At 39.4% G+C, this 24,894-nt stretch overlaps 1 protein-coding gene across 1 annotated transcript; it reads right to left on the reverse strand.

The window, feature by feature from the left end:
- Window positions 1-17: 17 nt before the first annotated feature.
- On the reverse strand, window positions 18-18,708 carry jazf1b (JAZF zinc finger 1b). The gene is made up of 5 exons (XM_074653890.1): window positions 18,574-18,708; window positions 5,831-5,903; window positions 4,931-5,127; window positions 3,056-3,225; window positions 18-1,883 (listed from the first exon to the last, which is right to left on the reverse strand). The coding sequence occupies exons 1-5, from the start codon at window positions 18,686-18,688 to the stop codon at window positions 1,707-1,709; spliced, it is 732 nt and encodes a 243-aa protein (XP_074509991.1). The 5' UTR covers window positions 18,689-18,708; the 3' UTR covers window positions 18-1,706.
- Window positions 18,709-24,894: the final 6,186 nt, after the last annotated feature.

Below are 24,894 nucleotides of genomic sequence, written 5' to 3' on the forward strand. Positions count from 1 at the left end.
ATGCAGGAGTCTTTAGGCACACATCAGAGGACTTTTTATTCTAAATGTAACAAAAGTTTTACATGAAGCAGCTTTTTGAAGAAATACAGTACATCACCAGTGTTTCTCCAAACAACCTCTGGTGTTGTCTTTTCATACACATTATACTATTGTTGTTTTTTAAACTCCAGAAACATATGAAAATATAATTTAATGCACTTAACACATAACAATACATTCACTGTACACTATATCAAAGACTTTTCCTCCGTACTGGCAGTACAATACTGTCACAATTGGACCGTAGTTCATTAACACTAACATCCATGCAGTGAAGATGTTTACCTAATGGCTCAAAGTTGATAAATCCCCAATTTTGTGGCATTTAATGATCTGCAGTTCATTACTTTCGGGGATTAAATGGGGGTTGTACTGACGTGTTTTTTATGGCACACAGTAGGAGCCGCCATGTGTTTTATCTCACAGCCCGACATAAATGTGCTAAATACATGGCTAACGTCGTTCCCCCGGCTTTTCTTCTATCCATGACAAACACAATCACATGGTTTCAAAAGAGCGGGGAGTCGGCGAACAGTCTGGGCTGAGCTGTCTGCGTAACGTCAGCTGAATTAGTTTGAACTGTCAAAATAAAGCCATACAAAGATCTGCACTGATTGGAATGGTTTACAATTCAAGGCAACTACTGTACATACAGAAATCTCACAATACTGGAAACACTGGAGGTTTGGTATACGTCTTCCCTTGGAGCAATGGAGAACTTGCAAACTTTCTGCTCTGAAGGCCTTTTGACTCGTTTCTCGGTAGCTACTGTACAAACACCAGAAACGAGATGTTGGCAAAAAATGCTAATTTGTTGGCAACTTGTTACAAAAAAGTGCTTCAATCCCTCACTGTTAAAAAACAGCAAGGGAAAACTGCTTAAGTCTTCAGGAAAGTGACCGGGAACATTGTGACACACAAGAGTTCCCATGATCCCACTGAACAGCATCAATACTATCAGAACACTTGGGCAGGATTGTGGTGCTGAAATGCTTGCAAACGTCACCTGAGATCATCCTTTGGTGCTCACACACAAGTGTTTGCAGTAAAACAGATGAAAAAAGGTTTTGGAACTTGTGATATGAACGGAAAAAGTCAAACTGATTATTAACATTAAATCTGATAAGAGAATGAAACACGTTATACTGCACACATTCTGATTGTTTTCATTTACCTCTGTCCCATTTTTTAGGTTCAAATGAGACAGAAGCTGGAAATGGTGCCTCCTTTCTGTAAAAAAAAACCTTTCCTCAGTTTCCTCTGACGTCACACTGCCTGTAAAGCAGGATGTACATGCAAGGCTACTCATGATTTGGTGTGGCTAGTCTACAACAAGCCCTCATCATCAAACGAGCACCGTATGTCGAAAAAAATAAAGTCAAATAGATAAATGATAGCTTAAATGTGCAAAATACAAAACTGTGAACTACATAAAGATTTAACATTCAGAATAAAAGTTAAGGATGAATAATAACACATTTATACCATGCAATCAAAAATAGTGTCATAGCAAAGTGGGATAAGAGAGAGGGAAAGAGGGTTTAAGGGAGGTGGGAGGGGAGGATGAATGAACGGGGTGGAATGAGAAACAGCCATTGCTGGTGATGGTGGTGGTCAGATGGTCGGGAGATGGCCTGAGGGAGAGTGCTGGTCGCTCACTCCAATCTCTACTGCTGCATCTTGCGGATGATGTCGGTAGAGATGGGCGGGTGGAAGTTGATGGTGTGGTGGCGGAGACCCTGAGACGTTTTGTAGCTCTTCCCACACCGGCACTTGAAGGGTTTGCGCACCCTTATCTGGGTACGGTGGCCGTTCTTGGCGTGATACTTGATCCCGTTCACATTCTGTAACGAAGCAAAGAATATGACACTCAACCTTCACTTTGGCTGAGTTTCCCCACATCTTCCTCTTACATTTTACTAATAAGAAGTAACTTCAGTAAGATAAAATAGATGCATTTTGAACATGTAACAAGTAATGAGAAGTCAAAGCAAGAATTACCAATAAAATGAAAAGTACATTTACTCAAGTACTGTACAATTTTGAGGTACTTGTACTTTACGTATTTCCATTTGCTGCTACTTTATACTCTTTATACTCTAGATGTTATTAGTTACTACTACTACTACTAATCTACCCAGTAGTACACAAAAGTATCTAAAATTGTCTCCACATTGAAGAATTACAACATTAAAATGTATTCATTAGTGACAAAACACAATAATATAATATATAACACTATGAAAGGAGCCATTCTGCATGAGTACTTTTACTTTTGGTATATTTTGATGGTAATACTTTTGTACTTTTACTTAAGTAATATTTTGAATGGAGAAGTTATATTTGTAACAGAGTATTTCTACACTGTCACACTTCTACTTTTACTGGAGTAAAACATCTGAGTACTTCTTCTACCTCTGGCAGAAGTAAACATTTATAAGGTCCTTCTATAACTTAAATAATGAACTTAATGTTTATCACATAGACACATAAATAATCATCTTAATATATAAAATAACAACAATCACATCAACAAGTGTCACAGTCCTGAGAGAGACAAGGCCCTTTCCTCATCCCTGTACCTCTCAAAAAAAAATTTTTTTAATACATTTTAATATCTCTTACGTACATATAAATAAAAAAGAGGTTGCTTGTTGACAGTAGGCTATAGAGAGGAAATCAAATGTCTTGTTCTGCCCCTAAACAGATGCCTAATGCTGCCTGCTGCCTCAGACTAAGTCATCGCCCATAACCCTGTCATTCACGTCAGCATTGCAATTTTCTCAAGCTGCACATAATTTATCCCGACCGCACACGCCAGATGTGAACGGAAAATCCTGTAAAACTCCACATCACTGAAGTGGACTACATGTATGCATCTATGTTGACATGCTGTAATGCTCGACTGATTTTCCATTGTCAACAGCAGGGACTCCCATTTTTTGATTTTTACACAAATCACAAATCTCACACATTATGTCTCATCTATAATGTGTAGATGCTGAGTCAAGCCTACCTTGTATCTCTTTTTACAGCCTGGAACGGGGCAAGCGAAAGGCTTCTCGTCTCCTCCGTTCATGCACATAGAACTGAGGATGGACTCGGAGCTGATGGCGCTCTCTGTGGTCCACGACTCATCACTGTCAGACTCCTCAAAGTCTACCTCCTCCTCATCACACTCGCTACCTGTGGGAGGGTGAGAGACAGGAAGTCAAACAGGAATTGACTCAGGGCATCACGAGCAGACATGCAAACTGTTCTCCACGGAGCTCTGATCTATGCACACTTGATGACTAATCTGTGTGAGATCGATGAGATCCTGGCCTTTGAGCTTTCAGACTCACAAGCGTGGACCGTTCCCAACAAATGCTTTGGGGCAGTGTTAAAGTAATCTCTACTTTATGTGTTACAGTGCCCAAGAAGTTTTCCGGAAATATGCCAGTTGTGGGAAAGAATGTTTGCATTTTATTGAGGTCTTGCGGTTTGAAAAGTTTCATCAATTAATTAAAGATGTTATGCCAGAAGACAAACTTAAAAAACCACAAGAGCAAAAACAAGGCGAAACAAGGACATGAGTACATGGGAAAACATTACAAGGGAAAGAACTAGAAGTTTTTTTTTCTGTTATGTAATGTACACTGTAGTCAATTAAGACTAATCAGCCGGACTATGAAAGCTGCCCCTCTTTCTCTGTAGCTTGAAGCTCCTAAGCTCTCCTGCTGATGCTTTTACTTACAGGATAATTCATTTATATAGTGCCAAACTTTCAGCCCTGCTCTGGAGTCATAGATGTTGAGTTCATTAACCGAGTGATTGAAAACATTGAGATGTAACCAACAAGTTAATAATGAAATATCACATCCTTTGAATTTTTGACAAGCAACACCCAATCATATCATTTCAATTTCGATTTCATATCATTTTAAAACTGAATAAAGGGTGAAGATATTATGTGCTCTCTGCCAGTACATCTTGACATTAATTTCAGCTGTTACAGCTTGAAGGTGAAGTGTGTCGGATTTGGCAGCAACTAGTGGTGTGGTTGCAGATTGCAACCAACTGGGTATCCCTCTACTCACTCCTCCCTTTCCAAGACTGCGGTAACGTGAGCCGCCGAGTGCAAATCTGCGGTAACGCCATTCGCCTTCGCTCAGAGGCCATCCATACCATAATAACACTACTTAAGGAGCAACAGAAGTCAGGCGGCGGCTGGCGTTACCACAGTTCTGCACTCTGCAGCTCACGTTGCCACAGTTTCACAAGCATGTCGGAGAACTACGGAGGCCTTCAGGTTACGTAAAAAAACGCAAAAGGCTCGCTCTAGAGTCAGTGTTTGGTTTGTCTGTTCTCGGCTACTGTAGAAACATGGCGGAGCAACATTGGCGGACTCCGTGAAGAGGACCCACTCCCTATGTAGATATGAAGGGCTCATTCTAAGCTAACGAAAACACACCAATTCTTAGTTTCAGGTGATTATACACTAATGAAAACATAGATATGAATATTATATTCCATATCTCATAATAGATCCTCTGAAATGTTACAGACTGTTCCTTGAAGTAAGAAGTAAGAAGACAAGGGGAGCAGCCTTTTGTGATTCTTATTTTATCCCTTAAGAGGACATTCAATATTTGCCTCATTGCTCTCCTTCATGATATAGGAGGGTGAGAGCACTAAGTATCTAAACTGATTCAGATTGACATCAGCAGGGTGGATGCTTGCCTTCACGGTGTCTTGAAAACGGACCTCCCCGATGAATATCGGTCTCCTTCACTGCTACACCACTCTGCTGCTTGCTTAATAAACAATGCATAACATGTATTTCACTGCCATCAGTCACTCCATTCTGGATCTAACTGGAGAGGTGAGTGTGTTAAGGTTGGTTATGTACCTGTAGGCGTGCTGCTGCGGAAGGAAGAGGAAGGGGTGATGGGTGGGGTGACTGGAGGGGTGAGGTTTCCACTGGTGTGGCGAGGCGGAGTGGAAACACTGCTGCGCGACAGACTGCCTGTCAGAGACAGAGACAACTTGGGCTGCACCTTCTTCTTCAGGGTCTCGTGTTCTCGCCGCGCAGCATCTGTCATGAACCTGGCGTTGTGGGACATAAGACCGGTCAGGGTTTCTTATGAAAAGAGGGTCATCTCATTCAGTTTTCAATACTTGCTACTGTTCCCTGATGTTTACAAAGTGCAGTATTTGCTACTGTAGAACACATGTTTGAGGAAAAAAAAAAACATAATTGGCTCTATTCCCATCAAAAAAACCTTACACCAGGGTTTATGACGGATAGTAAAGTCTTTGGTAAATGCGCATCATAAAAATGAAATGTTAACATAGACATTGTTAAAGCAAAAGTGGAATTAACAAATTAAGCGATAACCACATCAAGATGTGTTTGTGGAGGCAGGGAGACAGCGGCAGACCTTCTTGTTCACTGGCTTGTTGCATAAGGCTTTTAAAACCACTATTCAAGCACCATATCAAAGACGACTGGGATGAACCTAGAGCAATAAAAATAAAACAGCTACCAAATACTGGAGTAATTCATCTAAGCAATCCACCAGATGACATTTGACATTGCTGGTAGAAGAAGCTCATAGGAGCTCATAAGACACAGTAGTAATACTCACTGATGTAGAAGACTCTTGTAGATAAATCTTTACGGGGTCAAAGACTAATAACATCGATGTCATAATTATTATAAGTAGATTTACTTATATTAGAGTTACTGCACGAAAAAGTGGAAATTCAGCTGTTTTCTTTCCCGGTAATAGTTCATACACTTCTTTACCTGTTGACGTAGCTGAGGGCGACATATGTCGGCTGCTGCTGCTCCTGCTTCTCCAGAAGTCGGGGGTCTGTGTCTGAGCGGACGAGAGAGACCGTGAGTGGTTAAATCTTGTCATATAAGGCAATATTGAGAATAGCAGTGTGCTTGTTTTTTGTTTTTTATTTTGCAGTTTTCTGTTTTTCTCCCTATTTGGTACGGCCAGTTCCCCCCAGCGCTGCAGTCTTTGTGTCACTGGGGAGGATGAAACACACAGAGATTCACAAGATATCCTCCCTGATCCTACCCTTCTCCAAACAAGCATCCTGACCACCAACCAGAAGTTACTGGTGCAGTGACAAGGATCCCTAACTGGCTTCCGAACCATAACTCTCCCAATTGTTTTCAATGAAGTGTACTACCTTGCCTTGAATGTCCTTGCACTGCCCAGGCACAGATGGTGCAAAGGTGCAGGGATGGGGTACATTTCATTGACTTTATTCATGTTTAAAAGGAGGTGCAATTAAACTACAGATTTTTTGTTTAAATGTTAAAGGTGCAAAATGCGAGATTGGGAGCATTTCTATTGCCTCCGCATGGCTCTCAACATGGCGACGGCTGAGCTGCTAGCTCGCAGCTAGCGGTGCTAACAGTGAAAACAAAGGCTAACACTGCTGACAGAGCTAACAGTGTTAGCCTGGGGGGGGAACCGGAGCCTGGGTGCAACGCTTCCGCAACAGTGCCGTCGGTTGCGATGCACGAACGCGCACTAAAAGCACATGCTGCCGGCTTGGATTTGTCAACAAAGCGCAGAGATACTCTGATTACAACACACACAGTGAGAAAGCGACTTCATTCTCTACTCAGGTAGACATGACTCCTCTTTATCTTTACATAGCAAATATTTGTGTTGTTTTTTGCTGCTATAGTAATGCTCTGGATATTGTATAGAGCACCTTTAAACTGTATTTTTAGTTAAGTAAAATTCTTGAATTCAGAAGTTTGTATATTTTGTTAAATGGAAAAAAGGAGTTAGTAGAAACACATGTTAAAATAAGATATCCAAAAAGTATTGTTTAAGTTAGTGACTGGCACCAATATTGGAGAATGTCGAGGCATAATCAAGACATTACAGATATTTATTGATGTTGTGTGTATCCTACTTTTAGTTCCAATATTTTACAATTTAGTCACTGTGATTGTTCATTTCTTACCAGGTAATCACTCAAAATGAGCTCTCGAAACTGTTTTAAGTGGATTTAACTTCTCCTTAGATAGAGCTAATCACAAAAAACATCTACTCATCTTGTCCTCTAGAAGTCATAATGACACATCTACGCATGTAGACAAAAGCTAAAACTATTCTTAAAAGCAAATACCAACATGGAGATGTACACTTGTGACTGAACTTTTGCTCTCTGCTACCTTCAAAAACCCTACATCGGTGAATAGTGCCCTCAGTGGCAACCAGTAGCAGACTGTGGCTGAACTGGGTGAGTCCCAGGTATGCATGTGTGTGCATGAATGAATGTGAGGAGTTGGGCTGTCAAACAGCATGCATGCTCAGCTGACTCCACGAATCAAGACTAATAAAAACTGTTTTGTGAAAATAATCAAAATGCAGGATATTGTGCAATGCGCAGTACAATTAGTTGACACATGATGTCATGCACCACTGTCTAGACTTGCAGTCACTGTTTCCAAGCTGATGCTGGTTTCTTGACTTATTTCCTCTGGATCTATGTACACTTTTTTTCTATTAGTTGAATTAATTGCCCTCTGTGCTCTTTGCTGCATGATTAGGCTACTTCACTGTTGGTAAAAAACACAGGGTCCAGTCTGTCTGAAGCTATAATCTGCTACACTGTTTACTTTGATGGAGAAAGTAATATCTCGAGTGCCTTTGTCTTTTGAATTTCCATGGCAAAGATGCCACATTGCTCATACATGACCACACTTGACACATACTGCGTTTTCCCATGCTGTGCTCCAGACATTCATCTTGCTCAGCAGTGCTAAATGTACAACAATAGCCAATCTCCACACCCTGAGGTGAAGCGGGTCTGACTTCAAACGCTCTTCCCGCTGCCGTCCATGTGGGAGAAGAGAGATGCCCCATAAAACAACAGTGTCTACCACTAACCAGCTGAGCCTCCCTGTCTGCCTCTGACAGAGCTGTGAAAGCCTGCAGCCCCATGTGGTCAAATCTATTGCTTGTTTCCATCCACAAGCTCATTTATACACAACACTTACACCTAGGGCTATTTGTAACATTAAACTTTCAAATGATGCCACAGTGAGTGACTACACTGCAGCGTTAATAGAATCTGTATATTCAGCAAACAGAAAACAAAGCAGCAGCCCAGTCCTAGTTGATAAGATTTAAAAATGGCTGTGATAGAAAACATGTGGAAATAGTGTAATTAAAGTTGTCTTGTTTAAAGGGATAAGCAACACCTTTAGGAGGCTGTAATAACCCCCTGAGTCATACTCCATTACTTCCACAGTGTTGGGCTTTTCCTCCTGTTTGTTTGTTTGCCTGGAACAAAAACACCTAAAACAGCTGGACAGAAAGCCCTCGTGCCAAAGAAGAGCTGATTAGATTTTGATAATGCTCTCCGATTACCACCATTAGATGATGATATATTCTTTACTGTAATGGGGACAGAAAATAGAGGTGTCTGAAGGGACAAGATTAGTGCTAGGAATCGAACGTCAATACCAACTGAGATGCATCTGCACCATCGATTATCAATAACTGTAAAAGTATTGACAATTGGCATTAAATACATGGTCATATTTAGTCTTGTTTACTTATGATTTCATCACACATTTACCATACTTGCCTACCTTGAGACCTTAAAAATAGGGAGGATTTAAAAACCAAAGCGAGGGGTCTGGGGGTCCTCCAGTTTCAGTGACTTTGTTTCCGGCATTCTGGTGACTTTTAAAGATTGAAAATAACAAAATAATGCAACAGCATTTTTATGTTAAATAGGCCTACTTTTAAGACATTTTTTTGTTGTTGAAAATTTAATAATTCACCCCTCTAGAATGGATTTGTGTGAATCTCTGGTATAAACTAGGCTAATATTCATGAGTTTTTATTCATTTTATTATTGGGGCACGCTCACATGCACTAAAAGCATGCTAGGTCAACAAAGCACAGAGAAACTCAGATTACAACACACACAAGAGGGGGAGTGACTTCATTCTCTGCTCAGGTAGACATTACTCCTCTATTTTTACATAGCAAATAGTTGTTTGCTGCTATATTAATGCTCCGGATATGGCCTCTGCATGGCTCTCAACATGGCGACAGCTGAGCTGGTGGCTCTCAGCTAACGGTGCTAACGGTGCTAACAGTGAAAACAAAGGCAACACTGCTGACAGAGCTAACAGTGTTAACCTGGGGGGGGAACCGGAGCCTGGGTGCCACGCTTCCGCAACAGTGCCGTCGGTTGCGATGCACGAACGCGCACTAAAAGCACGTGCTGCCGGTTCGGATTTGTCAACAAAGCGCGGAGAAACTCTGATTACAACACACACAGAGAGAAAGCGACTTCATTCTCTACTCAGGTAGACATGACTCCTCTTTATCTTTACATAGCAAATATTTGTGTTGTTTTTTGCTGCTATAGTAATGCTCTGGATATTTTATAGAGCACCTTTAAACTGTATTTTAGTTAAGTAAAATTCTTGAATTCAGAAGTTTTTATATTTTGTTAAATGGAAAAAAGGAGTTAGTAGAAACACATGTTAATATTCTTTAAAATAAGGTATCCAAAAGGTATTGTTCAAGTCAGTGACTGGCACCAATATTGGAGAATGTCCAGGCATAATCAAGACATGACAGATATTTATTGATGTTGAGTGTATCCTACTTTTAGTTCCAATATTTTACAATTTAGTCATTGTGATTGTTAATTTCTGACCAGGTAATCACTCAAAATGAGCTCTCAAAACAGTTTTAAGTGGATTTAACCTCTCCTTAGGTCGAGCTAATCACAAAAAACATCTACTCATCTTGTCCTCTAGAAGCCATAATGACACATCTATGCATGTAGACAAAAGTTAAAAATATTCTTAAAAACAAATACCAACATGGTGTATAAATTTAGTACACCCACATCTATAAAGGAAACACACAGCGCAGACTGCACTCTCTATTTCAACTACTGGCTTAATTCTGTCATGAACAAGGTGAAAGTGGATGTTGACCAGTAAAAACTCAACCCAAACCACATTTAAGTATAAACGAGGAAGCATACATTTTAGAGGTCTAACAGGAATCTAAGTCAACAAACCAATGTCCGTCTTACTGAAAAGTAGACACGGGCGACGAAAGACGCATGGCACCATCCACTCTGTGGTTACGGCCAAGCCGCTTGGTCAACGATGAAATAGTGGCGAAGTTTTATGATACTGGCAGGTAGGCTCTAAGAACAGCTTAAACCTCAGCGCCTGAGGCTCAGGAGGGTTCTCTCAAGGCCTCAGTCGTAAGCAAGTGTTTCATTAACAGTGGATTTATCCCCAATGAGAAGGACAGCACACCTCTCTCTACTCTCCAGCCAAAGTCATGGAAACACAGAGTAGGAAAGACATAGCGGCACTATTCCCCTGCCAAAAGCCAGAGGCAGTGCAGAGGCTATTCTGAGCTGCTGTGTGTTGGTATGTGTGTGCGTGAGTGCACAAGAAAATCCCTCCTAAGATCCCTAATGAGACTCTAGGAGTGGAATGGCAGCCTGCTCACGGAGCGCTCAAACAGCAGTGGATCAATCTGTTCCCACACACTGTAAATCACGCACACCTCAGGTGGGGACTGGGGGCGAGGGAGGCCTGCAGGGGCCACTTCCCCCCGCAGACTCTGCTATTCTTTTGGGGCCACCAGCAGTCAAGGAGAGGGACGAAGCAGGCGCCTGAAGTAGAGATGAGAACCACCTCTAATCAAACTACACAGGTGGTCCACCTTGGTGGCCGACTGTTAGAGGCCTTCTGGGAAACAGAAAAGGGCATTTATTCAACATCACTAATTCCAGAGGCAAACAATCGGTTCCTTATCAGCCCCAGTGATTGTTTAGAAGTGAGGTGTGGGATGGAAAAGAGAAAGGTAAACAAGAACAGATATATGTATAATTAATCTATAATAAGGTTCTTCAAATGTTTGATTTTCACTGAAATATACTACTTTTAAAGATGTACAAAAAAATATGATTTACTCTGAAAATCATAAATGTTCACACGCAAGGTGTCTTGTTTTTCCAGCAAATTCCATTTTCTGTAAATTGTAGCTCACAAACGGTCGCAATGTGTGAGAAAGCTGCTGAAAAACCTTTAAGTAATTAAAAAAGCATTTAGTGAAACTACACCCAGTCTTAGAAATGGATCATGTTTCCATCCAGAGTTTAGTGTTTCTTATCTATTTTTCTTGATATTTAAAAACCCCGATGCATTTCCCTTTAAAAAAACAATAATATACCCTATATTTATTTCCCTTTTTACCCTTATATATTTCTCATTTCATCAAACCTGCTTAGCCTTAACGCGACCTTACTTACACCTTACTTTATAAGCATTGACTATGCCTATTGTTAGTGTCTATGTGTACGTGAGCGTATACTGACCAAGTCAGTGGCTGCAGTGTACGAGTGCAGAAAACATGATGCAATAACATGTTCTCATTAGGGCCCCTGTGACGGCCTGCAACAGGAAACCAAGGGACGATCACACAACAAACCTTCCTAAGGCAACGGGGGAAGTGACGCCTGCTGCCCTCTCATAACGCCCTCCACGACCCTCTCCCTCACACACACATACACACAAACACACACACACCAGACGCACAGCTCCCTCTCTCATTTCCACCAGTGTCTGGCTCTCCCCATCCACCCTCATGGCCAAATGCACGGTGGGGTAGAGCGGAGTGGTGAGCATTATGGTGACATGTTTATGGCGGCTGTGAGCAGCGGGGGACATTACCAGGAGTGGTGGCACAGGTAATTCATTACGATGTGACCTCTGAGGAGGAAATGAAACGGAGTCAAGATCCATGTGTAAGCTGCCTTCGCGGGTTACTGAAAAAAAAACCCAAGGAGGTTAAAATGATCTATCGTAAATATGTTTAGCACAGACAGCAACCTAAACGTATACACGTGCACTGCAACACATAAAGACACATTTGTACAAACACACGGGAAAATACAAGGGGACACGTATAAAACACACACACTTATTGCTGCTCATCGCAGACGTATTGGATTTGTGATATGCATTAGTGCAGCAACTAAAGATTATTTTCATTTTTTTTCGATTTATCTGTCGATTATATTCTCTATTTATCGTTTAATGCTCGGCCTGGTGACTCTTGAAAAAGAGATTTTAATCTCAACGAGACTTTTACCTGGTTAAATAAAGGATATACTGTATATATAATGTACAAAATGTCCAAACAATTTTAGTTTCTCAGAGCTCCAGACGACTACAATTGCTTGTTTTCTCTGACCAACAGTCCAAAACCCAAAGATATTCAGTGTACAATAGGGCTGCAACTAACGATTATTTTCATAGTTGATTAATCTGTCGATTATTTTCTCGATTAATCGATAAGTTGTTTGGTTTATAAAACGTCAGAAAATGGTGAAAAATGTCAATCAGTGTTTCCCAAAACCCAAGACGATGTCCTCAAATGTCTTGTTTTGTCCAAAACTCAGTTATTCAAGTCATAGAGAAGTAAAGAAACCACAAAATATCCACATTAAAGCTGGAATCAGAGAATTTTGACTTTTGTTTCTTTAAAAAATTACTCAAAATAGTTGCCGATTCATTTAATAGTTGACAACTTATCAATTAATCGATGTAGCTCTAGTTATAAAAATGTAAAACAGAGAAAAGCAGCAAATCATTATAATGGAAGAGCTGTAACTAGTGAATGTTTGTCATTTTTGCTTGAAAAATTAAAGAAGCGCTTATTAATTGAATAATTGACTAATCATTTCACCTCTAATATGCATTTTTCAACACAAATGCCAGTGTTTTTAGACTAGTATACTGTTTTTGCCATCTTTGAATTTGACCGTGTTCATGTTTAAATTGCAGGTACTCGGTGTTCTCAAACCTGCATTTTTTGAAAGCTGGAAAAGTGACACACTTTTGCTTAAATCCATAGTAAAGTAGGTGGGATATCAGACCACTTTTATTTACAAAGGTCAGAGAATCTCAGGGATACACTGAATGAAGAGATAGTGTAATTTGCCAAATAACCAATAAATGACAAGTTTTAGGTTAAATTTAGGTTTTAAAGTCTAATTTATGTAGCTGTAGTAAAAGAAGAATCCTCATATCGGCAGCATTTGACATATGTTACGTGTTTAACATGATCTATTGAAGAAATTGAACACAATCTTAAAAGAAAAGTCACAAATTTCCGCAAAAATTTCACATCCGTTCTGCGTCGAGCTACACTCCCGTGTTGTGTGATGTCAGGCTGTACATCATCTCCTATGAAGAATGTTTTATCGAGTACAGGAGCCCCTCATGTCGCAGTCACCGCACAGGAACAGGAGCACTGGTGTCGGGGGATGGGGAAATGTAATTAGGTCCACCAGGTGCACAGATCAGGGAACTAGTTACTGCTTCCCAAATTTATCACTTCCGCACAGATTTTGGGGGTGCATACCAAAATGTACTAAATGAGCCTCCAGTGAGTATTGGCAACAAACAGACTCATTGTTACCGAGCCTGGACACTCTCAGGTCTAAATAACACGGTCGCTATTTGCTTCTAGTCTACAGTGGCCTGGTCGCTCAGTGACAAGGTAAACATTTCACTGGCTTAGTGCGTGCAGTTCCTTCATTGCCGCACAAGAATACCAGACCATTGAGGAGATCTTTCAAGCTTAACGTGACTTAGGCTCAGTGTTAAAAACCTTCCTCTGGTCTTACTGGTGTTTTCTGCGGCTCATTAACAATCTACTCTCTTAAAGTTAGCTTGAATTTGTTCACAAAGGTCTAGCGGACCACCCAACACTCATCAAATTGAATCTTGCTGTCACGTTGGTGGACAAACACTAGCAGATCCATTTTGAGTTTGTTTTATCATAATTGATGTGGGATGGAAATTATTCTGTATTTAATATTGATTTGATATTTGTTTTAAGATATTCTAATTTAAGTTTTTCAGGAAAAGCATAACACTTTCTCACATAGCTGTATGTGTTTTCTGAGCAATATTACGATATACATCGTGATAATGATGTCTATTGTATATATTTTTCTATATTGTTTCTATCACGATATAGGTTAGACCTATATTTATTTATTTTTTTCTTTATAATTGCACTTAAATCTTCTAAGTTCATTTTGCACTCAAGTTTTTAAAATGTGAAAATTGATTTTATTTTGATTTGTCCATAATCGCCGAGCCCTGTGTTTGTATATTTTGAAGTTACTGTAATAAATAGTACAGAGATGTATGGGTACAAAATCACTTTGGAAGGATTATGCTATATTCAATTATAAGAAGTATTCTGTAAATTACCGATTAGTTATCTCACTAATTTACCAATTATCCTTTTCAACATGTTTTCATTTGCTGACGCTTGTCTCTTTGGGCTGTTTACTATATGACACAATACGCTGTGTTGTTAAATTAGTCCAGGAAGTAAGTTTTGGCCTACAATATCCGCCATAAGCCTTTACTGTACAAACCAGGCATCTCAAGAGAGAGCCCCCTTCAACCGACAGCAGAGCAGCGCCACCTCTTGTTCACGGACCTGAGCAGCAGGCCGGCTGGGGAAAACGGGGACAAGAATGTGCGCTTGTTTTCCAGGCGCCTAATTATAAAGGAGAATGTGCTTTAAGCAGCAGGCCACCAGATGAGGAGGAAGACAGGCCAAATCAAGCACTCTCTCTGTAATTATGCTTCACAGGCACTTGGCACAGCGCGCAAGATTTCGCACTTCTCAGAGTGGGCACAGGCCAGCGGACAAAGGAGGGGGGCAGCAAAGTTTTTCCACTCTGAGCCAACTAATTGCCTCATTATTCCCCAATAAGTCATTTAGAAGCATTTTTTTCTGAGGCTAACACCTCGGACACATGCACAGCACACAATCGGAGGGCAGAGGGTATTAAAGCCAGTCAAGCAACAAACAAGAACAACACAGACAGCTGGGCCTTGTCAGCTTCAATAATAAGAGTCTGAAATATTAGATTGAAACAGATGTAGGAACTAAAAGAGTGTCACACTGTGAGGACGGGAATTCACTTTGTAGACCGGGCGTAGTTAAAAGATATAAATGCTTTAGTGCAACACAAAAATGTAATGCTGATAACATATGATATAATGTAAAATGTATGTAAGATAAAAGTAAATTATAGTTTTTTTGTTAATACACTTTTATGTACTTCTATTAAATACAGGGATATAGCAATATAGTTGAGGACCAAAACAGACAATAAATAAATAAAGTGAAATGCACATTTCTATATATAGTGATTTGGTGCTTTGGTATTTTTATATATATAAAAATAAAGTGAATAAAGGCTATAAATACATTGGTATGTGGCACTAAACAGTAACATGCAACCACCTGGAAATTAAATTAAAATCCTTAAAATTAAGTTGTCATATAAACTCTATACCATACTTTTATTTGTACATATTCGTACAGTAAATAAAAACATACCTTTTCATACCTGTAAGGGGTGATTTAGACCATGAAGTGCTTTGTAAGCACATAAATAACTAACTGCATTACAGTAAACACACAAGTTAGCGATGCTCCAATTAAATGGGCACCATCTGGAATTGGCCACCAATTGTCACACAAATAACTCAAACAGAAGTCTGAGATTTCGCCAACTAGAAAAATGTATCGTAAAGTAGCTGAAGCAAATAAATGTTTTCATGGCTTGATTCATAATGACTTCCCCATCGCCACACACAAGGCTTCTTGTTATTGTTTCGCCTCACATGAACTAGAGGTGGTGCTGTTGACTATTGTGGGACTTGATGTGCAGTCAGGAGGGCATCATTATGAGCTACAGTATGTTTGCATTGATAGCAGAGTTAAGTGTTAAGCATGCTATGAGCTGGTGCAGGAGACCAGCACTAATGTGGGATTAGATATTATTTAAATACAATAAAATATAATAAAATTGAATCATTTTTCTGACTGTGATACACTTGTTATAGTCCTCATGAAGCAAAGTCAAGGTCCAAATGGTAAGCTGGACAGACACAACAAAGGCTGAACATAATTGCAAGCTATTTTCTACAGTATAATACAGTACCAATACAGTATATCTGATATTTTCACATCAGCTGACACCATATATGGTTAAAAGTGATGTGGGATATATGTATATTTATTCATATACTGTATGTTTTTAAAAAGGCACAATTATTATTATCATTATTATTATTATTGAATACTTTTAGGCTACTCATTACAATGATTTTGTATGTCCTAAATATGACAATATGATATATTAAATTATGAGATTTGATTTAATTGTGAAAAAGTTGTTATTTACAAAGCTATAATAATGAGGGGAACATTTTTATTATTATTATTATTATTAATAATAATATTATTATTATTATTATTATTATTAATAAGAATAAGAATAATATGAATAAAACATTTTGTTTTTGTACTTTTGTTTCAAAATACAACTGGCCAAACACTGGCAGTAAGTAAATATCATACACATAACATTGATTTTTTAAAAATGATATAAGCAGTTATATGTAGATACGTTGTACATCTCTAAAAACTACCCTGTGAGATATTTAATAATTGCAAAGATATGCTAACAACATTAATAAAAAATGAAATAGCCTACCCTAAACTAGGCTACATCATTACTGGAAACGAAACAAATGTGATACTTAAACCTGCAGTAGGCAGAAAAGTTTTTGGCATCATTTGGGCAAAAATTCCATAATAACATTTCAGCATATTGTAATTCAAATGTTCTGAGAGAAAACTAGACATCTGCACCTCCTCATGGCTCTGTTTTCAGGCTTTAAAAAATCTAGCCTGTTACGGGAGACTTTGGCCAATCACAGGTCATTTCAGAGAGAGAGAGCGTTCCTATTGGCTGTGCTCCGACTGGTGGGCGGTGCTTGGTATTTCCTCAACAGATCTCAACATGGCTGCCGGGTAAGGATGTCACGAGAACCGATACTTCGGTACCAAGTCGATGCCAAAATTCTAAAAAAGTGACGGTACTCTTTTTCTACAGTACCGACGGTACTGCACGATGCCTGTAATGGTCATTGGTAGTGATGTGACAGTGAGAACATTTTTCCCATCGGTTAATAAACTTGTGACAACACCGGTGTCACCGATTACACCGGACATTTTACAAGAAAGATTACGTTCAAAATGTGCAGAGCGCTGACTCTGATCTGTACTGATGGGTGGCAATGTGTCCTCTCTGGTAGCGCTTTTGCTGTGGGGCTCTACCGCGGGGGTCTACCTGGCGCCGCTGCTCCGTGCACACTGGCTGTGACCGCTCCATCAGCCGTGCAGCGATTACCTCATTAATGTTATGGTTCCCTTATAGCATTGGTATTAAACGTGAAATATTGCCAAATAGGTGCGTTTGCTTTTTAAACAACAAATCCTCTGCTCCTGCTCCTACTACTCTGAGCTGACGGACCAGATGCGTTCACGGTCAGTATGTAGTGTCCGTCGTCTGACTATCGATTGATAACATGCCGCTGATACGCCAAAATGAACAAAATGGGTCTATTATTTTTATTTATTACTTAAAGGCTACATGCCTGTTTTTTGTAATGTTCAAATGTTTTTAATAAAAGAGTACGTGTTGAATTACATGGGATTTATTGTTGTTTTGTTTTGTTTTTGCCGTGGTATCGAATTTGGTATCGAGAATCGTAGCAATTCACTGGTATTGGTATCGACTACTAGATTTCTGGTACCGTAACATCCCTACTGCCAGGTCTCAAACTTTCTCATTTTACAGGTAAACCGTGCACTACAAGATGTTTCTGAAAACATTTCAGGCGCAAAATAGAATAGGCATTACAGTAACAGAATATTGATTCATATTTGATCAGCGCTGCCTAGTTTGACCGGAGCTGGCCAGTGATTGACAGCTGCTCAGAGACAACAGGCTCCAGCTCGGCTCTGATTGGTTGTTTTCCTCCGGCCTGTGAAATCTTGCAGATGCCATTAGAACACAGAGGCACATGATTTTAATTCAGATTACCTGTCTCATGCACTACTGTCAGGATATAGTCACCAATTTATAAAAATAACTTTTTTTTCATCATATATATCTCCAGTTCTACCCACTTTAACACATGCATGACAGTAACTTGGGTTTAAGAGTGCATCCTTACTTCCAGCAAAGTGCACTATGTTGTCAGGCTCAATTGACTCAAACTGATCAGTAATCAATGTCTCTTCATTGGCTCCTCTACAGGCTGCAACTTTAACTCACTAGGCTGCTCTGCCATCGGGCCTTGCACTGCAATAATGTTGCACTAAACTGTCTTCCTGTCGGTGTGTCGGTGCTGCAGCTAGTCGGTGATAACAGCGTTGATAAGAGAAATGCAGCTGGTGAACAGGAACTGTTATATCTATCACATACACATCAGCAGTCACCACACCTAGCAACAGTGTTGTCAGGACGCAGGAAGTAACTTGCTAGCTCGCTAACTTAGCCACTAGCTTGCAAACCCCTCGGCCATTGCTGCTGTGCTGCTGGCAGCTCCGTGACTTTATCGGCTCTTACCGATGTGGTTGTCCTCGATGTGCACGATGAGCTCGGCCAGAGAGTCGAAGTGGAGTCCGCAGCCACCGAACCTGCAAGCGTTGGAGAAGAAAGAAGCAGCGGCGATGCCTGTCATGGTCGCTGCTGCATTGGAAATGAGGGCAGCAGGCGGCGGCGGCAGCAGCAGCGAGCAGCGGGGAGACAGCAGGCGGACAGCGGTGGAGAACAGCTGGAGCGGCAGAGCAGAGCAGGGGCGGTGCGGTGCGGTGCGGCGCGGTGACTCCTCCAGGCTGCGTTGAGAGACACTACCAGACCGGATGTAAGGCGCTCTGGCTTTCACAAGAAAAGCTTAAACTGTTTATAAAGACACAGATTTGATCTAATAATTGTGAATTTATATCATATTTATCTTAAATATTATAAATTACATAAATTGAATATAAATAGACACAGATTTGATCTCATAATTGTGAATTTTTATCATATTTATCTTAAAGTTACAATAAACAAACCAAAAAATGTTCCTGCTACTAATAATTAAATAATAAATAATAATAAAAAATAAATACCGGTTACTAGTGACCAAAGTAGCTTTTTAAGGCTACTGTGACGACTTAAAGGTCCCATATTATAAAAAAGTGAGATTTTCATGTCTTATATATATATATAGAGCAGGTTTAAGTGTTTTATATATACTGTTAAACTATCAAAACGCTCAATATACAGAGAAATACACAAACGGCCCGTATTCAGAAATTGTGCGTTTGAAACAAGCCGTTAGGATTTCTGTCCATTTGTGAGGTCACAAATATACAATTATATAGATCATTACATGATTGTAAACGTAAACATTCTAAATGTGTCCCAGTTTATTCCTGGTTGCAGTGTATGTGAATGTCATCAGCTGACAGGAAGTACACATGGACCCACGCTGTTGCCTAGCAACGCAATTCTGTTGCAATTCCGTCAAAATGTGGTAAAACGGAACGTTGCAGACAGAGGGTGAATCAGGTATATTCAGACAGACAGTATGAGGGAAATAAAGTTGTTTTTTTAACATTACAGCATGTAAACATGTTCTAGTAGAAACACAAAATACAAGTATGAACCTGAAAATGAGCACAATATGGGACCTTTAAATCCCAATTTATAATGATATAGAATGGAATAAAGTACTTTTGTACAACTTGTGAAGCAGTGTTAACCAAATACTAAGTACCTTTACTGTAAATATATATATATATATATATATATATATCACCATTGAAATAAGTTCATTTTCAATTAGATCTTCTTCTTCTACTATTAAAATAGCGCATAGTCAACGAATCAACTTACCTTTTTTTTATCACTAACTCACTAAATATTGCCACTACAATAGTCTAATACTCTGAACTAAATATAGAATAGTGTTTATGTTGTAACAATGTAACATTTTAAACATGAATAATAAATAAACTACACAATGTATATTATTAGGCTGTTATGATCCATGGTAATAATACAATAGATTAAATAAATAACATTTCAGCAAAGCTCAGTTTTATCACGAAAAAAAAATGCACATAACTCTCAAGTAGTCATTTCAAGCTGTATTTGTATATTTTGAGGGGAAGCTGGGTGTTTTAAAATTTCGTCTAACTTGACACATGTAGTTTGTGTAGTTAGTTGGCAGGATTGAAGAGAAAGAGGGACTGTCAGTAGCAAATCAGCATCATTACTTCAAACTACCTCCTGAATCCTTACAACTTTTCAATTAGCTCCCCATGCAGTGTGTATACTCTAAAGGTGTGTACTGCTTTAACAAACTCAAAGTGTCAACAAAGTGTTTGTGTTAATATGAATCCAATCTAAACTTGGATTTGTATCCACTTATATCCACACTAAAATGATCTAATAATTACTTTATTGATTATGCGATTATCAGTAATTATTTTTTGTGATGAACATTAGTGATACAGTTGTGTCATGGATCACACACTGGAGCAACACTTAACTGAAAAGCATCTTATGGCCACAAGGTGGCAGTGTTGTTCAGCAGATAAATATGAGTCATGTTTGTTCTTTGTGTTCAGTAATCTAGGGGTCCTCTAACTCTCCCAAATTTCTCCTCGAGTGTTGTTGCATACAAGATGCTAATAAGTACTCAAAGAGAGCAGTATCAAATATATTTTAAATACAAGTTGCTTCTGTCTGATGATATTCTACATTGGTTTAGTACCATCAAAATCACTTGATGAATCATGTGCTGCAAGATAATTGTATTCATTCAGTTGTTTGAAACAAGACAAACTAGAAAAGAACACATGTTGCTGTTCTAGGTGTTGTCACTTGTAAAAAGTGATCAAGATTCAAAGATTCAGTTATGTATGGAATCACATTTCAGTTTACATAAAGTAAACAACTACAGCTTGTATGTGCAGATTTTACTTACTTGTCAGAGCAACAGATATGAATGATTTTAACGTCTTATCCAGCTATTTGTCCCCCCCGTCTGTTTTCAGTGGAAGAGATGGAGTGATGCAATCACTTGCAAGACAAAAATGGATGTCTGCACAATGCACTGGTATGTAGACAGTAAATATTAATCTTGTTTGCGTATGGAAATGCAGATCTGCCCCAAATTGTCCAGAAATTGATTTTGAAAATGCAAAAGTACAGTGATAATTTTTAGTAACTTAAACTTTCTCCAGTTACATTCTTTTTTGCATTCATTGACTTTGCAGTAACTTTAAGTTAATGCGTGGTGATGATGTAGTGGGACATTGTTGGGCCCAGCCCATTTTCAGATCATTCACCACAGTGATGGTAAAACTATTTTTCCAGTTCTAGCTTGAGAACACTTTGGGATATTACCTTAAAAGCATTACATCACACACAGCCTCTTGTTTGAGGAAGCTGATGGCTTTCGTTTAAGATGCTGGCATTGCCTGTCTTCAGTTATTTGTTGATGGTTCTGCTTGATGAGCATAGCTGCAACTAATCATTCGTCTTCATTCAACTTGTTACAGCCCATAAATGTAGATGAGGCAGATGCATTTGTGATTTTCTGAACGAGAGATATACTGAATAGGCTGTTTAACCTAAATGTGGAAACAAATGCAGGGAAAGTCACATATCACAGTTGCTGGTTGCCCTCTGTGACCTTCTGTATCCAACAACTTTGAGCTGACCAACAAGATAATTTGCTCTCTGTTAGATAGTTACATGCTTCTATAGACTACAGTAAAGAGGGGCGATCAAATATACGATCAAATATACAATTGAAAATTTATAACTTTATGATATAAAGGTAAATTGTCTTGAGACATAGCAGAAACAGAGATTTTCCAGCTCTAAAACTCCCCTGAGAGTTATTCAGTTCAAATCACCAGTGTGTTTATTTATGAATACTATTAATAAAACAGATGGTTTTGCCGGCCAAAGTAAATTATAAAGGAAGAATAACACAGTGGTGACAAATTAATCCAACATTGTTTCCAATGTTGTAATATAAATTATAAGATTAAAATCTTTGAAAGTGAAATATATAAAAGTTTATTGTTATCATCCATTTATGTGACACTTTTCAAAGCCCAGCCAGAGAACATTTATAAATGGTGTTACACATGACTTTAATAATCCAGTATGAACACATACAGAAGCCACATTCAGATGTCAGAAGAGTGATGTACTCACCCACAAATGCAGAGCACAGAGGACATCACCCTACACTGTTATAAATCTAAAGAGCCATCACACAGGCAGCACTATTCACCAGCCACCTAATGTAAATGTTACGGGGTTGAGTGTTTGAGTGCGGGAGTGACACTGGGGTTATCTACTGGGAACCTCCCAGCACATATGTTTTGTTGAATTAGGCTCTCAGTTCCACCATGAAGCTCTACAAGGATGTTTGGTGTCCCAGGACCCGAGTCTCTCCCGCACCATTGGAGTTCCCTACTCTTATGTTAAAGTTATACTCCCACAACCCCATACAGAATTGAAATTAGCAACTATCATAGATGCTATGTCCTGGCCCCCTTAAGAGCATGATGAATTACTAAAGATTCTCCTTTTAAGAGTAACACATAAATATTTTTTTGTAACCTGCCTCAGACTTTGATAAACAATGTCATACTTTGGCAGCACTGTTAACAAGTCCCGAGGTCTGAGTCATTATTCAGTATTTCCTGATCTATAACCACTAAAACATCCTTCCTAGAAGTTCAGAAACTAAATTACATAAACAATTACAGGCTACAAGTATGGCTGAGAAGAACTAACATGGAACTTGGGCTACATCCATTGGGTAAAAGTCCGCCACTGTGAGTCTATGAACAAAAATTTGAACTATGTCTCTCAGTCACTCCTTTTTAAAATCCTGAATAAAATGGGAAATATGGAGATGTACCTGTAGTTTGCAAGGGGCAGGGAGATTCATTTGAACCACTGCATATAGAGAAACATAGAAATCATCAGTTGCCAGAGAGCTACTGATAATAGATTCAATTCTTCTAGCATTTAATTAGCCTTTTAAAGGAACAGTGTGTAACATTTAGGGGGATCTATTGGCAGAAATGGAATATAATATTAGTATGTTTTCTTTCGTGTATATTCACCTGAAAATAAGAGTCATTGTGTTTTTGGTACCTTTACCGTTTATTTCTACATACAGAGCAGGTCCTCTTCACGGAGCCGACCGCCATGTTTCTACAGTAGCCCAGAACGGACAAACGCTGTGTTAACTTTTCCTGCTTAGGCGATAACGTTACTCGCGCCGGAGTTAACCCCCGTCACTCCACTCAGCCGCCGGGAAAACAAGACACGGGAAACCTCTGTTGGTGTTGAGGAGCTGCAGCATTTCTTTCTACACAACATGCAACTTCCACTCTACATTAGCTTGATATTCTCAGCGCTAAACTAACTCTGTCTTTTGCTCCACTAGCTCACTTGCTCGCTCACACACATTCGCCACTACTCTCTCTCTCTTGCTTCACCACTCACTTCCCACATACACACACACACTCTACACAGTGGCATTTGTTATTCTCCAAATTATCTACGCTACTCTTACAACAACAGCTCTAGAGAGGGCCATTTGCATTTTCACGTCAGCCACCGTAGTTCTCCTACACGCTTGGCACACAGGAGTGGTTTCAATCTGCAACCTCACCGCTAGATGTCGCCAGATTTTACACATTTTACCTTTAAGAAATTTTGCAGAAAAAAATCTATATTCTGTGTTTTTCACCCCCATAATTTATGCAACTTTACACCTTAAAGCTATTTGCTAGAAGTGAATATAGCATGAAACTGAATCTGCCATCTTACTCTTCTTGCTGAGGTATTGTAATGTGGAATAGCATGCAGTTATACTGAGAGCCAATTTCCATCCCTGCAGGCAAGATGTAGAGAGCAGGACACAATGTTTTACAGTAACAATCCATTTGTTCAAACATCTTCTTTTCATCTTCGATTGTTGTGCAAAGTAAAATATTTCTATTTTATATTTTAATCACAAATTGAAAACCTGTATGACACTTTTGTTATTTCGCCTCCTTCACCTTTTGCACCCGCCGCAACAAAGCATCTTTGCCGGTGATAATCTTCCCAAGGTGATCTTACTCAAAAGCATTGCACAAAGGCATAATAATAAAAGGTTTAGTATAATATAGATCAAATCTGCCTTAGTGTGGGTCACTGACCCAAACTGTATCGGCTCTTTCCAACCTTAATAGTCTGCTCCTCTGGGAACATAATGTTTGGATTGGTTGGGAAATATATTGGCAATAAAGAGACAAAAGGATGTCATAAACGTTGATTAAAGCTCTGGTTAAAAGACAGAGGCGGAGAAGCTCTGAGTTATGAGGGCTTTTCAGACTGCGTTATTGTTTCAGTGACAGAGCTCTTAGTGCGTCTAGTGGAGTGGTCGCAGGCGAGTGGTAAACATTTCTCAATGTGTGAGGAGTCATTAATCCCTGAAGCCGAGGATGGCTTCACTACTGGTGTCTGTGGCCTAAGAAATCACAGCCAGTTGGCACCAGCAGGTCACACAGAGCTCCAATATAAATGCTTTGTACTCCAAAGCCGTTTAAATCTCTTCTAATGTGCCGTACCTCAGGCACACATTTCAGGGAAGGCAGTGTGGAACAACTATGTGTATGTGTGCACGTTCAATTCATTTGCAAGTGAAGCTTGATGATGCGTTTATGGCCCTTTTGTGAGAGATATGTTTTGCTAAATATAAGTAGAAATTTGTTTGATTTGACTATCAGAAAAGAAGCCAGTAGCAAAGAAAACAACTGTTAGGGCACTGACGAGGAAGTGCAACGGTGATATGTAGCTTTGATGCTTTGAAAT

Source organism: Sebastes fasciatus, chromosome 12 (genome assembly GCF_043250625.1).
Source record: "Sebastes fasciatus isolate fSebFas1 chromosome 12, fSebFas1.pri, whole genome shotgun sequence".
NCBI classification, from domain to species: Eukaryota; Metazoa; Chordata; class Actinopteri; order Perciformes; family Sebastidae; genus Sebastes; species Sebastes fasciatus.

Excerpts from the sequence above, each read along its gene's own strand:
- jazf1b (XM_074653890.1), bottom strand. The coding sequence starts at position 18,688 with ATGACAGGCATCGCCGCTGCTTCTTTCTTCTCCAACGCTTGCAGGTTC. Across the intron at positions 5,904-18,573 it reads CATCGAGGACAACCACATCG|ACACAGACCCCCGACTTCTG; the intron begins GTAAGAGCCGAT and ends TCGTCCGCTCAG. Across the intron at positions 3,226-4,930 it reads CCGCAGCAGCACGCCTACAG|GTAGCGAGTGTGATGAGGAG; the intron begins GTACATAACCAA and ends ACCCTCCCACAG.